This window comes from Protomyctophum parallelum (genome assembly GCF_964188405.1).
Source record: "Protomyctophum parallelum genome assembly, chromosome: 16".
Taxonomy (NCBI): domain Eukaryota; kingdom Metazoa; phylum Chordata; class Actinopteri; order Myctophiformes; family Myctophidae; genus Protomyctophum; species Protomyctophum parallelum.
Genome location: NC_139711.1, coordinates 41,193,959 through 41,212,079, shown reverse-complemented (window position 1 = coordinate 41,212,079; position 18,121 = coordinate 41,193,959). Strand labels below are relative to the sequence as shown.

The 18,121-nt window shown below is 44.3% G+C and overlaps 1 protein-coding gene across 4 annotated transcripts in view; it reads left to right on the top strand.

The window, feature by feature from the left end:
- Positions 1-17,916, top strand: part of kdm3b (lysine (K)-specific demethylase 3B) — a 46,007-nt gene extending 28,091 nt beyond the window's left edge. For 2 of the 4 annotated variants that reach the window (XM_083786598.1, XM_083786601.1), the window contains 16 exons: positions 504-656; positions 1,374-1,481; positions 1,986-2,113; positions 2,684-3,065; positions 3,979-4,232; positions 5,502-5,777; positions 6,444-6,615; positions 6,740-6,830; positions 7,090-7,220; positions 7,337-7,456; positions 7,748-7,771; positions 9,537-9,560; positions 10,628-10,767; positions 12,290-12,466; positions 15,836-15,970; positions 16,525-17,916. In XM_083786598.1, the coding sequence (XP_083642724.1) occupies positions 504-656; positions 1,374-1,481; positions 1,986-2,113; positions 2,684-3,065; positions 3,979-4,232; positions 5,502-5,777; positions 6,444-6,615; positions 6,740-6,830; positions 7,090-7,220; positions 7,337-7,456; positions 7,748-7,771; positions 9,537-9,560; positions 10,628-10,767; positions 12,290-12,466; positions 15,836-15,970; positions 16,525-16,599 (2,390 nt within the window). In that variant the 3' untranslated portion in view covers positions 16,600-17,916. The remainder of the gene's footprint in view (positions 1-503; positions 657-1,373; positions 1,482-1,985; positions 2,114-2,683; positions 3,066-3,978; positions 4,233-5,501; positions 5,778-6,443; positions 6,616-6,739; positions 6,831-7,089; positions 7,221-7,336; positions 7,457-7,747; positions 7,772-9,536; positions 9,561-10,627; positions 10,768-12,289; positions 12,467-15,835; positions 15,971-16,524) is intronic. The other 2 variants (XM_083786599.1, XM_083786600.1) reach the window with 2 other exon arrangements.
- Positions 17,917-18,121: the final 205 nt, after the last annotated feature.

Genomic DNA, 18,121 nt, shown 5'->3' with positions numbered 1-18,121 from the left:
GCTTCCGTCATACTGTCTGGAGAACGGATGCTCTTTCCATGAGTAAGCGATAAAGCGGATGTGACGCATCCCCTCACTTGGTGCAGCAGCAGAAACAAGTCCTACTCGAAGCAAAACGGCGTGTCGATTGTTGACTAGTTTTTCTCGCCGTTATTTGTTCTTTCACTAGTTTTGTCGGTGTTAATTCCATGCTACTTTTCTGTGTTAAACTATCCGCGCACAAAGAGACTGCTTCCGTTACTTGGGTCTTTGGGAGCTGTAGTTCCAGACTCTATAGCGTTCAGTGATTGTGAAATAGTTGTCTGGCTACGCGAGACTAGAGCCAACGGAGCAGGCGCAGCACTGGCGTTTCAGATGATAGAGGCACACACGCATTGCTGCAGAAAGCGTCCTAAAGTCTTGCAGTACCAGATTTGGCCTCCGGGCTTCTGTGGCTTCGATAATCCTCCACTGTTCTGGGGGCGTCTACTCTGTAATAAGGTTTGTTCGTTGTCTTCGTGCAGAGAAAGTGGCGTGGAAGCGGGCGGTGCGGGGCATCAGGGAGATGTGTGACGTGTGCGAGACCACCCTGTTCAACATCCACTGGGTGTGTCGCAAGTGTGGCTTCGGAGTTTGTCTGGACTGCTATCGACTCCGCCGGAACAGACCCCGGGAAGGTGAGGCTTAACTGGAGACACTTTGGCTTCATTTACAATATATATACAGTGTCATATTGGTCTATACATGTTTTTGAGGGGCGCTACCCCTCCTATATTCAGCTATTTGTGTAGACTTTTGTCCTACACAAACATTAAACTCCCATTGACAATGAATGGATAATTGATGTCATATGTGTCTGAGCAACTCTGTATTTTTGTGTTTTGTCCTATACAAACATTAAATTCCCATTGACAATGAATGGACAATTTCAGGTCATAGTGTCTGAGCAAATGGACATGTTACGGCATGATGATGTACGATGATTAGAGCGCCCCTCACTTCACATGAGCGATTTTTATTTTTTGTATCTCGATTTGAAACGTCCAGTCTGTGCAATAATGTGTTATTTTATTTCCCCTCAGATGTAGACGAGGTTCCAGTCTGTGCTGTAATGTGTTTTATTTCCCCTCAGATGTAGACAAGGTTCCAGTCTGTGCTGTAATGTGTTTTATTTCCCCTCGGATGTAGACGAGGTTCCAGTCTGTGCTGTAATGTGTTATTTTATTTCCCCTCAGATGTAGACGAGGTTCCAGTCTGTGCTGTAATGTGTTATTTTATTTCCCCTCAGATGTAGACGAGGTTCCAGTCTGTGCTGTAATGTGTTATTTTATTTCCCCTCAGATGTAGATGAGGTTCCAGTCTGTGCTGTAATGTGTTATTTTATTTCCCCTCAGATGTAGACGAGGTTCCCGAGGACGAGTGCTTCTCTTGGCTGAAGTGTGCCAAAGGTCAACCTCATGAACCGCAGAACCTCATGCCCACACAGATCATACCAGGAGCAGGTAAGATCTCTAAAGCACGCACACACACACACACACACACACACACACACACACACACACACACACAGATAAATCAAAAATACTTTGAATGCAAAGTCCTTCTTCCACATGCCTAATTCATACTGTGTGCCGAAAATAACAAATGCAATGTATAGAGGGTATGCGTGTGACATCATCATCAAACCAGGAAGTTATGCAGGAACGCCTACTGAGTGGCAAAAAAACTACTTTCTGGCCTTGACAGCCCAGACATCCACACAGAAAAGTCATATCTGATTGCGTTAAACAACATTAAACAATGTTAAACTCACTTTACATGTTGCTTTGCCACTCGATGTGCCATTCACTTTAAGCATGCGCATACCCTCTATTGTCAGCTGGTGGGTCTGTTCTTTCTGGCACCCAAGTGCGATAAGTTATAAGCTTAATGTTTAGGTTTTTTTGTAGTCTGTGTCCTCCCTGTTGTATTGAATGAAAGTGCCCCCTCCCTCCCTCCCCGTTCAGCTCTCTACAACATCGGGGACATGGTCCATTCAGCCAGGGGAAAGTGGGGCATTAAGGCCAACTGTCCCTGCACCAGTCGACAGACGAAGCCTCTAGCGCGCCCCAGCGCCCCCAATGGGATTTCACAGGTATTGCAAAGCTGTGCTATCATTACCCGTTTAATGGAATGCATTTGACTGTCACACTCTAATGCAGTGGTTTTCAACCAGTAGTCCGGGGACCACCAGTGGTCCTTGAGGGGGGGTCCAGGTGGTCCTCAGCTAAATGATGGATAGTTGGTAACCAAATGGACTCTTGAGAGTGTAATATGAAACCAAATGCACCCTTGAGGGTCCATTTGGTTTCATTTTACACTCAAGAGCTCAACTATTTAAAAACATCTGCATAACTTAATTTATTTAAGTATACCCAATTAGAGAATGTAGAATAATTGTTATTTTGATCAACGTTTGCCTGTTTATCACTCCTATGGTACCAGCGCCACATCAATAAACCTTGGAATTGTGGACAACCTCTTATCCAACGATATCAAAATATTCTTTAGTTTTGGGTCGGAGAGGCTAAATGTCATCAAATGGTGGTTTCCGTGGCTCAAATGCCGAATAAATAATAGGCCCCCGACATGGAAACAGGTTGAAAACCACGTCTCTGATGTCTTCTCTATCAATTGCCCAATGCCATCTTATTACCGCCGACAGCAGTCTACAGGGAGTAACAGTGCTGCGGCGGCCTCCAGCCCTTCCGTCAAACTAGAGGCAGAGACGACGACGACGACGACAACGCCGGCGGTTAAGACGGAAGCCACGGCGTCGGACGGAGGAGGAGGAGGAGGAGGAGGAGGAGGGGGCGCGGCCGCCGGGGGGGAGGCGTTGGCGGCGGCGGCGGTGGCGGCGGCGGGGAACAGCGGTGCTTCGCCGACGTGTAGCACCACCACCGGCGCTCCTCCTCCCAGCGCTAACGCTAACCTCACTCAGAGCTCCGCCAAGGACGCTCGCTCCTCTGCGGGAGGAGAGGGCGGCGGCACGGCCCTGCACTGGCTGGCAGACCTGGCAACGCAGAAAGCCAAGGATGACACTAAAGGTACCTTCTTTAGAACCTCCGGGACATTCCGTCACCTAGAAGAGGGTTTTCAATGGAAAAACGTAACGTAACGTAACCCCTTTTGGTGTTAGCATTATGTTATGCTTTAGCTATTGAAAAATAGCAGATCTACAAGCTCATAGCGCGCCACCGAGTGGCGCGCTATGAGCTTGTAGGTCTGCTATTTTTGAAAAATCCAAGAACCACTGACATAGAAACATAGCCAAGGATGACACTAATTTCTTTAGAACCTCCGGGACGTTTCCGTCCCTAGAAGAGGGTTTTTCAATGGAGAAACGTAACAAAACTAACTTTCACAAAAATATAAAGTGAGCGTGTCAATGTGTAGCTATTTTGTGCCGTTTTCGAATGTAAAGCAAAATCAGTTTAACCCATTTTTGACCTGGGAACGATTCTATAAACGTCTTCTGAATCCTGAAAAAGCTATGTTTCTATGTCAGTGGTTCTTAGATTTTTCAAAAAATAGCAGACCGGCCCAGGCCGTAGCGTAACGGTCTGGGCACCGGACTGGTAATCCAGTCGCAGTGTGCCGCGGGTTCGACTCCCGGACCCGACACGGCCTTTACTGCATGTCATCCCCCCATCTCTCTCCCGTTTCCTGTCAGCCTACTGTCTGTCCCTTCAAAAATCAATAAAAGGCGTAAGCCGCAAAAAAAATATCTTAAAAAAAAAAAAAAAAATAGCAGACCTACAAGCTCGTAGCTCGCCACTCGGTGGCGCGCTATGAGCTTGTAGATCTGCTATTTTTCAATAGCTAAAGCATAACATAATGCTAACCCAAAAATGGGTTAACCTGTCTTTACTGTATAGCAATATACAGTAAATATATTAATCTAATAATACTAACACGTTTTGAGTTGCACTCTTAATTCTTAACCCCTTTCCCTAGCAGAAACCGGGTCCCTGCGCTCCATGATGGGCAGAGACTCTCGGCCACCCTTTGGCTTGGACTCGCTCAGCGCCCTGTCCAAGCCTTCTGCTTCCAGCCCCAAGCTCTTCAACAGCTTGTTACTCGGGCCCAACGCAGCCCAGCCTAAGCCTGAGGGCTCCAGTCTCCGAGACCTGCTCAACTCCGGTCCTGGCAGACTCACGCAGGGCCCTGGAGACAGCGGGGTACCTTTCCCTTCGGTCTTCTCCTCAGGAGGGGTGAGCATACCTACAAAAAAAACAAACATTGTGACTATAGGGATGGATATCTAAACCCTGTTCTAAATTTCTCAAAGCCTGAAAATCAGTAGCTTATCGTCCTAACGTGATGAGCTATTTTAATTTTAATATGAGCTTGTAAAGATCGTGAAAATGTGGCACAAATCTTTGAACATATATTCTTTCAGAGCGAAGGTTTTTAACTCTAATCTTTTCTGGAAAAACACATTTTCCGCAGCCAAATACAGATAATTCTGGGGGTCCTTCACAGAAAACATTTTAGAAGACATTTTGTAGAATCGTGGCAGCCACCTTTTTCCACACAGTTACGGGTTGCATACGTCTGTTAGACATACCAACAGTCATTAGTCAGACAAACCCGCGCTGCAGGTTAAATATCACCTGTGCTGCAGGTAAAAAAAAATCACCAGTGGCTCCCGACATGCGTTGAGGGTTAAAACTAATCTGTGCTGTGGTTTAAAAATCTCCTGTGTCTTCCTGTGAGTTTGGGTAAGGGTTAGGGTTTGGGGAGGGTGTCTGATTGTTGTTATGTCTAGTTACGGGAAGTAAACAGGAGAGGGCATATCAGTGACTCTGCAATGACAACATATCGGTGACTTAGCCATGACAACACCATCTACCACCTCTACACTGACAACATATCAGTGACTTAGCCATGACAACACCATCTACCACCTCTACTCTTGATGAGTCATAAAGCAACATTAACCCATTTTGACCTGAGATCAGATTAAAAAATTTTTTTTCTGTCAGTCGTTCTTCGATTTTCAGAAATAGCAGACCTACAAGCTTGTAGATCTGCTATTTTTCAATGGCTAAAGCATAACATAATGCTAACACCAAAAGGGGTTCCCGCCCCAAAATGGGTTAAATATTGAATCATAAACCAAACAGTTTCTTCAATATTTAGCACATTTTACCAAACAAAAAAAATGTCTCCGTCTTGACTACTTTGATTGATCACTTAAGACACAAGAAAGCCGGCAGGCTTATTTCCATTGTAGTCCTTTCGGGGAAAGGGGACAGGGAGAAATGTGTCAGGACGGCTCATAGAAGACTATTTGGATGTAAATGTAATGGCCCTAGTAATGAGTTGCCGGGTGGAAATATCTATTGTATGTATATATTTAACATTCAACAACACTTTGACAGGTACTTAATAAAAAGGAGAAAAAAAAACCAAGGTGATGGTGTTCCAGAATTGCTTAAGTCCTCATTGACCGAAATGTTTGCTGTTTGTCTTGTCAGGGTGACAAACTGAAGGGCAGCCTGCCCAACTTCCTGGACCACATCATCGCCTCGGTGGTGGAGACCAAGAAGGCGGAGGGCCGGCGGGGCCCCGGGGGCTCTGAGGGCGGCGAGCTGGGCGTGTTGGGGCCCCGGAGGGACGGCGTGATGGGGCTCAGTGTGTTGGACCCTCACACCTCCCACACCTGGCTCTGTGACGGGCGGCTGCTCTGCCTTCAGGACCCTGGCAACGCCAACAACTGGAAGATCTTCAGAGAGTGTTGGAAACAGGGACAGGTAAGGGAGATCGGCGTCTCACAGAAAGAACGGCAAGCCAAAGTTGTCGGCATTAGATTAGGGGGTTACAGTAGAATGAGGACAGGTTAATGGGTTACAATTAAATCAGTATCTATCAACAACATGTCACATTTAAACACGTGAGCTTAGGGCTGTCACGATTACACATAATTAGTTGATTAATTCTCACACTCATAATTTGCGATTTGTGTTTTTTGCGTTGAAACGTTCCAATTAGTTTCTCAGTTTGCCTTTTAGCCTTCGTAATCCCAAATGGCACAGGGCAGATATGACAATTAACTTAAATCTAAAACTTGAAATCACTGACACGTTTAATACATTTAAAAATAGTGAAAATGTCTTGAAAATGTGTGGCCATTTTTTCAACATGGAATCCATCGACGATTATGCAAGAATAATTGCGATTTTCTCAAATCATTGCGATTAGACGATTATGTAATAATTGTGACAGGTCTATGTGAGCTTGTAGATATCCTATTCTTGGCAACTAAGTACAGATGAAGCATTAGGTGTAGGAGACTAGGGTAGAACGAGGACATTTGACGTTGGACTTTGCTGTTTAATTCTCTCTTCTCTGGTGTTTGCCCGTAGCCTGTGTTGGTGTCAGGCATACATACGTTTAATTCTCTTGTTGTTTGCCCGCAGCCCGTGTTGGTGTCGGGCATACATAAGCGTCTGAAAGCCCACCTGTGGAACCCTGCAGCGTTCAGCCTGGAGTTTGGAGACCAGGACGTAGATCTGGTCAACTGTAGAAACTGTTCCATCGTCGCCGACGTCAAGGTCAGGGACTTCTTCGACGGATTCGAGATCATCTCCAGTGAGTATCCTTTTCCTTTTCACGTTCTGCTGTTTTAATTCACTCCGGCTGGTTTCTGTTACAGCCCATACATACATGCTGCTAACTGACTGACTGACGGGTCTGTGTTTGTGTCTCTCTGCAGAGCGTCTGAAGGGTGCTGATGAACAGCCCATGGTGTTGAAACTGAAGGATTGGCCACCCGGAGAAGACTTCAGAGATATGATGCCGACACGGTGAGAAATTACAGTGTAGTGATTTATGGCTCAACTGTTGTTGTTGTTTGGACTACCCAGCAAACAGCCTTAAACTATCCCCACCACTGAACACTGTCCCACAAGATCAGTGGCTATCAAAGTCGGGTCCAGGGACCACCAGAGCGTTAAAATGTTTGAGAACTTAGATCCAAGTCCATTCTGTCAGGCTGATGTCAGACTATTGTTTAGTATTTAGCCGCAACTCAAATGCTCAGCGCCTGATGTTCTCTCGCCCCAGGTTTGAAGATCTGATGGACAACCTCCCCTTGCCCGAGTACACAAAGAGAGATGGCCGTCTCAACCTGGCCGCGCGGCTGCCTAACTTCTTTGTGCGTCCCGACCTGGGACCTAAGATGTACAACGCTTATGGTGAGAGAGAAGACCCACATTCACTCTTCTCATAAAGAATATTTGCATTAATTTTTTCTCTGAATTGCTCCTCATCTTTTTGTGTGTTTACCTCTCTCACACCTCTCTTACCTCAGGGCTGGCCTCCACAGAAGACAGGAAGGTTGGCACCACCAACCTCCACCTGGATGTGTCTGACGCCGTCAACGTTATGGTCTACGTCGGTATCCCTCATGGAGACGGAGCTGATGAGCACGGTGAGTGGACTGTGACGCACACCGAATTTCAAGAGATTTCAAAAACTGTGAATATCGCTGTAAGCCTGCGTTGTGACAGCTTGTATGTCAGCTATTTTTGCACGCTGTTAGTTTGACAATGTATAAAACGAAGTGTTTAATTGCTAAGATTAATAATAATGAATGGATGGATGCAACTCTGCTGGACATTGACCGGTCCTGTCCTAAGTCTTTCTGGCGTTAATCAGAGCCCTGAAAAGACCTCACAGTGGGTCTCACTATTTTGATTGTGGCCGAATTTCTCATTCACAGAGGACGGTGTTGCTGACCGCAAAGGTATGTAGACTCTTCCATTGCATCAATGCTGTATATATACATTTGTTTTATTTAAATAAAGATGTGTAGCCTGTCTAGTGTTGTATTTGAGAATTAGTTTGACAGCATTTACTAAAAGGCTTGGGAATGGAGTTGGGGGTATTTTTAAGCTTTCTTTTTGAAAAGTGGAGCAGAGTGGTAATACAAAAGTAACCATTGTAACAAACCTCTTCTGGCGTAGATAAAGACTGGACTCAGGTATGAGGCATACATGCTGTCCCAGACAATGTTAAATGGCGGTATGAGGCATACATGCTGTCCCAGACAATGTTAAATGGCGATATGAGGCATACATGCTGTCCCAGACAATGTTAAATGGCGGTATGAGGCATACATGCTGTCCCAGACAATGTTAAATGGCGGTATGAGGCATACATGCTGTCCCAGACAATGTTAAATGGCGGTATGAGGCATACATGCTGTCCCAGACAATGTTAAATGGCGGTATGAGGCATACATGCTGTCCCAGACAATGTTAAATGGCGGTATGAGGCATACATGCTGTCCCAGACAATGTTAAATGGCGGTATGAGGCATACATGCTGTCCCAAACAATATGTTAAATGTGGGTAAATCAAGCCGTAGTATAATTAAATAAATAAGTAAATAAAGCAAACGGTGCTGGTTCTCGTATTGGTGTTCATAAAGGATTTTCTGATTTTCCAGATGTGAAGAAATACGTTTATATTCTAGTATATTTTTCAAAGACCTGTGAAAAACAGGGCAAAATTGATATAATATCAATATTCTATCCATATCAGGGATCTTAGACTGGATATTGTCTGTGATTTTGGATGTTGTACTATTGTGATATGGCATATCAAGTGTTCTATAAAAAAGATAAATATCGGCTAGGGAAATATCGGCAGATATTCAAAATCAACTGATCAGAATGGGCCTCACGGCATTGAGTATTATGGAATATATATCCTTACGTTGGTAATCGGCAGCATCTGTAGGCTGTCACGAGCCTGTATCGCAAGGCTTGACCATGTTGCTGCTGCCCAGTGCCAACGAACGCGGTATACATTTTGGCATGAAGCCTGAATCCATAACAATGACAGGCCGGGTTGGCGTTGCCCCGCTCTGAATCTTGTCCGTTATCGTCTCCACCCATGTTTGTTTATACCTGGGAATGCTGTACTGCCGTAAAGCGTGTTTTGCGACACGGCGATATAAACGACAGAGCTTCATATTAAACGATAGACCTTTTTCAATGGTACAGACGATATATAGCGGCATATCACCCAGCCCTAATCTAGATTATTCGATTAATAAAGTTTAATACAAACAGGAAGAAGCGCTGCCGTGGTCCGTGTGGTTCTAAAGACTGTAAACGGGTGCTCGTTGGCGAGGGTTCGATAATGGACAAACAAAAGGAGGTTCAAGGCACTCTGCTGCAGTCGGGTATAAAAAGCCTTTATTTAAACGTGTTTTGCCTTCAAGCCTTCGTCAGCGTCCCATAGTTATAAGTACAACATGACGTCAATTTATAGCGACCACATGTTAACACTTAACAATCATGATTGAAACCACTTGCAGAACAATTAATGTCATACAACAACATAATTATGTCCACAATAGTAAAAAATACATGACCCATATTAAATGGTTTACCAATACATTTTTTTTTTTTTTTAATGGAAGAATGGCGTCAATCAGAGCTCTGAAAAGACCTGACAGTGGGTCTCACTATTTTGATTGTGGCCGAATTTCTCCTTCACAGAGGCAGGTGTTGCTGGACGCAAAGGTCTGTAGACTCTTCCATTGCATCAACGCTGTAGCATGCCCTTCTTCCACTAACTCCCCTTTTCTCCACCGCAACCCCCCCCCCCCACCCCATCCCGTTGTAGTCTGTAGGTCTGTAGGGTGTGTAGAGCACACCGTTTCATCCATGTTTTAAAGTTATAAAGGTGACTCTAAAACATTTATTAACCCCTTGGATGAATGGACAGTGGTGTCGTAATTCTTTTCATATCCTTTTCCCTAATACTCGCATCTTAATAAACTCTTTTCACTCGTGCAGTAGATGTCAATGTTGGTTTCAAATGTGTTTTATTTTCAAGTCTATGAAGACCGAGGCTGTTACTTGACCAACTTTACTGCTCAGGATGGAGATCTCCGTCTTTTTTATTAATTTCGTCAACTGCCCAGGACTGAGATTTGTCCCAAAGACGGAGATTTAATTGATTGATATCAGCGAGCGATACACTACAGTCTAGCCTGTTGTGCAACTCTCTACGTCATTTCCGGTTTGTGTGTCATCAAAAGTGTTCCCCCTCCATTATAGCGGACGGGAGGAAAAGTCTTCTTTCTTTCTTTAACCTTTATTTATTCAGGGAAGTCAGTTGAGAGCAAGCTCTCTTTTTCAATAACGCCCTGATTACAGTAACACATAACACTAACGACTAATGACTCTGAATCTAAATCACTGATTTAAATTCTAACCAAAATCAGGGTTTGTGACAGCCCATCGCCCATAACGTTTCTGGTGAAAGATAAAGGGCGTGAGCTAATGCTAACATAAGCCGTTTCCTACAACGGAGGTCTGCGAGCCGGGAGAACGGAAGTGAATGAGTAGTAATCTCAGCAAGTTAAATACCATCTGTTGCCCCAAGGTGGCAGAGAGAGTTAAGGATACAGGTTGTCAGCGTTTTTTCAGAATCTAATGTCGGCAGGCAAAGACTTGGGCGTTAGCCATAGCTCAAATGCCAGTAGCTGTAGCTCAAATGAAGTTTAAGTGACTTGCATATACTGACCGAGCTATACCCTGTGCGTGTGTGTCCGTCCGTGTGTGTCCGTGTGTCCGTCCTACAGAGGTCATGACCACCATTGAGGAGGGTGATGTGGACGACATGACAAAGAGACGAGTGTACGAAGCCAAGGAGAAACCCGGAGCTCTTTGGCACATCTACGCGGCCAAGGACGCGGAGAAGATCCGAGAGCTGCTCCGCAAGGTCAGCTGAATATTGGTCTACGTCTCGGATCACATGTTGTCACTCTGTTTCTTTATGAATTGCCTGCGTCTGTCAGAATTTACGTTTTTATTTATTTTAATTAAAGGAGAATTCCATGCTAGAAGGCTTTCTTACCTTTCTTTGTAGTTGTTACGTCCCCACCAAAGGGGTCCAGGTGTTATTTTGTGCAAAAGCTCCTTATTGTCTATTTCCCCTACCATAAGCCCTACATGAATTGCATTGAATTGAATGGGAATTGAATGGGGCTATGTATGGGGTGTTGTGCTAATTCGGTTATTTCCATCGCTCAAAATTATAATTTCTTTGTATATATCCTCTCTTCATAATGTAAATAATATCCCAAGCGCTACACTTTACTACTTCTTTCGATGGAAATAAGCGAATTAGCATAACACCCCATAGCCCCATTCAATTCCCATTCAATGCAATTCATTGAGGGCTTATGGTAGGGGAAATAGCCAATAAGGAGTTTTTGCACAAAAAAACACCTGGACCTCTTTGGTGGGGACGTAACAACTACAAAGAAAGGTAAGGAAGATAAGAAAGCATTCTAGCATGGAATTCTCCTTTAATTAGTCGGGATAGTCTACTGTGTTTTCCTTAAGTTGTACGTTAAGGGATAGTTCACAATTTTTTAACTTAAGTTTTATGAAATACTTGCCATTAATATTGTGGTTGGAACTGTATTAATTGTTTGCCCGAGTCCCGTGGTGGGAGTTATGCTCTGGTTTTGGTGAATATTAAGTAGTTCTGGTCATTTTGTGGGGGGCACTGGGGCCACGCATTAAAAGTAAATTAATCCACAAAACTAGCGTCATTTTACCTATTTCTAAAATATTAGCAGAACTTTTGTTCAACTTTGACCCTTCTATCACATGGAACAATTTTTGGGGCGTAGTGATATGGACAAAAAAAAACATAGTTCTGTGTGGTAGAGGGGTCATACATGAACAAAGGTTGCACTGTGTGGTAGGTCAACAATACAAATGACGCTAGTTTTGTGAATTAATTTACTATTGATGTGTGGCCCCCTGTGCCCCCACAAAATGACCGGAACTACTTAATTCCGGCCAACCTTTTCACAAATAATTAATTAAAAACTTTTTTCATTTGAATTTCTAATGAAATGCCATGTAAACCAACTTTACTTTAACCAAAATATCCTCGGTAGTCAGGTAGTTTGCACTGTATATTTAACCCATTCTGACCGGGCACCCATTTTGGTGTCAGCATCATGTCGTGCTTTAGCTATTTAAAAATAGCAGATCTACAAGCTCATATCGCGCCACCGAGTGGCGCAATACGAGCTTGTAGGTCTGCTATTTTTGAAAATAATCGAAGAACGAGTTGACATTTTTAGAATCTGATCTCAGGTCAGAATGGGTTCATCAGACCAGTGTGTGTCCGGCGGAAACCTCGTATGAATCTGATCTCAGGTCAGAATGGGTTAAGTGCAGTCTGTGTGTTTGATATTGAAATATAATGTCCCCGTTTGTGTCAGGTGGGAGAGGAACAGGGTCAAGAGAACCCTCCGGACCACGACCCCATCCACGACCAGAGCTGGTATCTGGACCAACTCCTCCGCCGCAGACTTTATGAGGAGTTTGGAGTCCAGGGTTGGGCCATTGTCCAGTTCTTAGGAGATGCTGTCTTTATCCCTGCTGGTGCTCCACACCAGGTGAGACCTTTTGCTTTACGTTTAACATGAATAGAATGATAGGATTAAAAACTGATAATTTGTCTGTATTGGTTGTTCTCACGTCACCAGTCTTTCCACGTCGGAGGAAAGCCTGGTCTGTGTTACTAAATTGATCCGGTCGGGAGCGCATGATGTCTTTCTTAAGTCATGTTGTAGTCATTGTTTTGTAGTCATCAGGCCGGAACCCTCGAACCAGAACTTCCTTTCCCTCAAACTGGAAGAATAATACCTTCCCAATAAAAGCGTATTTAATTTTTAATTTTTTACAAAATAAATATAAATGTTAGTATGCTTCCCAGAGACTATTTATCGTCGTCTGTATATCTTTGTTATCCCACGGGGAAATTCTATTCTCAGCGCCGGCTACGAGAGAACGAGTCACGCTTTTATTGGGAAGGTATTATTCTTCCGGTTTGATGGGAAGGAAGTAGGCAAGGATTTAATTTGTATTGTATTTAAATGTAAATGTACGTGTACATTTTTGTCAAGTTGAAAATGGGGCTGGGGTTCATCTTTATCAGTGGGTTATATTCCGGTCAGTGTGGTAAGTAAGGGATAATGTATGGCTGAGTGGTCATTGTTTATAGATAAATTACAGACGGGCTGATTCATCTATAAGCTGACCACTCCAGCCATACATTATCCCCCGTATTACACGGCTAAACTTTAATACATAAATTAATGAATTGATCTAAAGCGCAACAAAACGAGGTATTTCCTGTGTCGCGCTGGCCAGCGTCTGCCCAGCTGCAGCACAGTCGGGAAAACAAGGAAGTGAGTTGATCAAATAGAATCCATATTCTGGTACTCCATCGTCTATTCCTTGTCAAAAAACATTTTTGAGAGCAATGTTTAGCTGTAAATGACGTAGTGGGTGTGTTTACATGGCTGTCATGTTGGAAACGGCAGTACATCAGCGGGGCACAGCGGGTGCTCTGAGGGTTTGATTAGGTATCAGTCTGTTATAGAGCGGAGCGGTCATTATCCAGAAATAACAGACCGCTGAATTTGGCGATTGACCAATCGGAATCAAGCATTCAACCAAGCCGTGTAATATGTGATATTGGATAAGGAAACGCATTTTCACTGGCTGTGGAGGTTTAACCATGTTGACATGAACCTTAAGTGCTAGGAGACCAGCTAGGAGTCACAACAGTTGTCTTTTGTGAATTATTAACTGTAGCAGCATTCAACAGGCTGAGAAGGCTGAGAATTGGTTGGCTGAGAGTCTGTTGCCATGCAGACAGAAAGCAGAAGAAGAATGCATACAAATACCAGGTGTAAATGCGTAGTGCGTGATCAAATTGCTTATTATTAACGGGTATAATTGGGTCGTCCTGAGAAACCGCGTCATAATGAACAACTTGTGATCTTTATTACCCTTTTTTTCTCCTGTGGGATGGAGTCAGTAGCCTGAAAGAGTCCTTCGGAAACTTAACTCGTCCATTATTTCTCCACTTTAATCATTGATTAGTCACCTTCCTGGACTGAGTAACACTCAACGTGTGGGTTGCACCCCCAAAACATTTGCCAACATGGCAAATGGCTGTAATTCAACCCTTGTTGCATAGTGGATTGGATGATTGCACTCTCCCACAGTAATAAGGAAAAAAACAACACATATTTTTACACTTTATTAACATTTTACACTCGGTGTTATGGACTCTGTAGCGGGTGGACGATCCAAAAGCAGCCATAACCGCTTGGCACCTCCTTCTCATGATGCTGGTCACCAACCTAGCCACATTCAGCTGTGGGATGGCAGTGGCACCCCATTCCTCAGGATGGCATCCCATTCCTCAACCAGGATGTGTTGCAAGTCAGCCAATGTGGTTCTGTTGGTAACTCTAGCACGTACAGCACGTCCAAGAAATGGTACCAGGGCTGACACCAAATAATGCTGCCGCTCTGTATGCTGGAGCACCAGCTTCCACTTTCCCTGTTGCACAGGCCTTATCCTGAAGGGACTAACGTGGCATCTTTCCACCAGTGTTGCTGCTGCTTGGAGCATTTAAACAATGTCCAGAAAGTGGCAGGACCCATGCTAATGTGCCTGGCACACACCTGACCCATGCTAATGTGCCTGGCACACACCTGACCCATGCTAATGTGCCTGGCACACACCTGACCCATGCTAATGTGCCTGGCACACACCTGACCCATGCTAATGTGCCTGGCACACACCTGACCCATGCTAATGTGCCTGGCACACACCTGACCCATGCTAATGTGCCTGGCACACACCTGACCCATGCTAATGTGCCTGGCACACACCTGACCCATGCTAATGTGCCTGGCACACACCTGACCCATGCTAATGTGCCTGGCCCACACCTGACCCATGCTAATGTGCCTGGCACACACCTGACCCATGCTAATGTGCCTGGCACACACCTGACCCATGCTAATGTGCCTGGCACACACCTGACCCATGCTAATGTGCCTGGCACACACCTGACCCATGCTAATGTGCCTGGCACACACCTGACCCATGCTAATGTGCCTGGCACACACATGTGACTGAGTGGCACACACCTGTGACTGAGTGGAACATACCTGTATCACTGGCACACACCTTCCAGCACTTGAAGCTCAAAACGAGAGTGAATGCCAACAGAACAATATTTCATTTTGGCAATTTTTTGGGGGTGCAACCCACACACGTTTAGCAGTGTTGCTCATTCCAGGAATGTCCGATCCCTACAGGCTGTACCTCGTTGTGAAGGTGACTAATAAATAATTTAAATTATATAAGATACAAATAATAAATTGGTATTATTAAAGTGGAGAAATAATGGAACAAAGTTAAGTTTCCGAACTTTGTGTGCCGAGTTTAGTTAAATGCCATGAAAGTAACATTTTGAAATAAGGGATGATTATTAATCATACCATCAGTTTCTTACTTTATTTGAAGGAAATAACCTTCCATAACTGTACTAATGTACATATGTCTCAATGTCTAAGTTGTAGAAATTCAACATTTTAAGCAGGAAAGTTAGTTACTTGCCGATGGAAGGTTTGCATTCATAAAAGCCACCAGGTGGAGACAGAGTGCATCAAGATAGAACTGACAATTCCTTTATGCTGAAACTTTATTCTTTGGTCTAGGAAAGTCGCTAGTTTTTTCACAGTTTCCGTTGGTTTCCAAACTAGCGCTGGCAACCGACGCCAACTTCCTCCCCCCGCGGCCGCCCTCCTCCCCTCCCCATTAGAACCCAGCTCGGAACACTGACGTCAACAAAGTGGACACCGACATTATTGGTTTCGAGAAATACAAAACGCCTGTGTTTTCTGAGGCTAGTGGATCTGTGATGTATTAATGGGGTTTTTGCATTGTGCCTACTATAGGTGCACAACCTGTACAGCTGTATCAAGGCGGCAGAGGACTTTGTGTCTCCAGAGCACGTGAGGCACTGTTTCCGACTGACGCAGGAGTTCAGACATCTCTCCACCACTCACTCCAACCACGAGGATAAGCTACAGGTTGGTGTTTTCCCTCTTTGACTAATAACAATCTTTAATTTAATTTGTTAGAAATAATGCATTTATTACGGCGAAGCTCCACTGACTGTGTTGCATCGCGGTGTGTTCTGACGGCTTAAAAAACATGACATTTTAAATTACGTTTTAAAACACAACGCAACGTCAGCAGCACCTAGTGCCGCACTATGAGCTTGTAGATCTGCTATTTTTGAACAATCGTGAATGTGGCACAAATCTTTGAATATACTTTCAGAGCGAAAATGTTTTACTCAAATCTTTGCTTCTGGAGGATCTCTGGAACAACATATTTTCAGGTGGGGGGGGGGGGGGTCGTAGGCCAATTTCATATATTTTAGGGGTCTTTGACATGAAAATGTTTGAGAACGACTGATGCGACATGTGTTTTTCAGAAGACATTTGTAGAATCGTCCTCGGGCCTAAATGGGTTTTAAAAGGGAACATTCCCTGCGACGATGTTGACCCGACCCGGCGTTAAGTGTCTCCCACATGTACGTGATGTCAGTGTTGTAAACGTATTGCTTTGTGTTCTTCAGGTGAAGAACATCATCTATCATGCAGTGAAGGACGCCGTTGGGACTCTGAAATGCCACGAGCCGAAGCGCCCTTAGTGGCTTTAACCACTGTCCAAGACCTCAAGGCACCCAAGACCACTCTTGACTACATACACACGTGTTCAAGTTGCATACCTTTTGCGTTCTCTCTCACACATACACGCATACACACACACACACACACGCACGCGCGCGCACGCACGCAAAAGCTGCATTGATAAAGCATAGGGATTTCCGCAGGGCAGTGAAGGCCTTGGTTTTATGGGGTTCAGGGAGACGTGAGAAGATGCTGCTGCTCACGCAAACAAATTTTTAGGTGCGACGCGGTCGTGTGTGACGGGGGAGGGTGGTAGGGGGGGGAGGGGGTGGGGGGGTTACGGGGTAGTTAGTCAGCGCTTTGATGAAGGAAGTTCACTTCATCACTGTTACACACGGTATGCTAAACAAAAAAAAAACACACGTCTAGTTGTTTTCCAATTCACTTTTGATTAACCCTGTATTTAAGGTCAGCGTGTTTGTTGCTCTATTGTTTTATTGTTGTTTATAATAAATGGAGTTGACGAGGGGGAGGGAGACTGTGAGGCAGAATGTTGATGTGCCTTCAGAGCAGAGACGTTCAGCTGCTGCGTTTGAGCATCTAAAATGTGAGCACTGGGCTAACTTCCTTTTTTTTGACAACGTCAATATTATTTTTCTTCAGTAGAAGAGCGGTTGGCTGTTGTTTTTTTTTTTTTTTTTTTTTTCTTTTTCTTATGTAGAGATTTAATTTTGTTTTTGTTAAAAGTTTTCACCAGCTGATTCCTTTTGCACTCTGGCTGAAAAATGGGTTTGTGATAAACAGCCAGTGAAGGGAAACAGACCAAAGTTTTCTATTTTCAGTTGTCCTGTTTTCACTTTTTAGAATTCAAACTTTCAGAAGTATGTTATCTACTTTGTTTTGTATAAAAAAAAATCAAGATAATAAAGGTAATAAAGAAGCTTGTTTTTTGATTGAATGCAATCTGGGAGGACCGGTGTCCTGGAGAGGCGTCCTCATTGGTTGGATCACTTCACCGGTGTCTGGAGAGGCGTCTTCATTGGTTGGATCACTTCACCGGTGTCTGGAGAGGCGTCCTCATTGGTTGGATCACTTCACCGGTGTCTGGAGAGGCGTGTTAATTGTTTGGGTCAACTCACCGGTGTCTGGAGAGGCGTCTTCATATGTTGGGTCACCTCACCGGTGTCCCACTGCAGACTCCAAACAACATTGTAAAAGTATCACGACTCCAGCCGAACAGAACTACTGGCCATTAACATTGTATCAATATATATATATATATATATATATATTGATCTTAGCAGTCTGTTTTGATTTTGTTTTTCCAAAATAAAGTTTCCCAAAAATAAATGTATGTGTGTTCATTATTCAATATTATTGAAAGATGGAGTTGGGTTCACCGAAAGGCTGTTGATGTTTGCTTGGTGGGGCGTGCGTGCGGGTGTCTGGGCGCGAGCGTGCGTGCATGCATGTCTAGTCTATTTTGACCCAGCTTTCACAGAATCACCCGCTTGTGTCTGAATTCGTAAGTGGATCACAAAA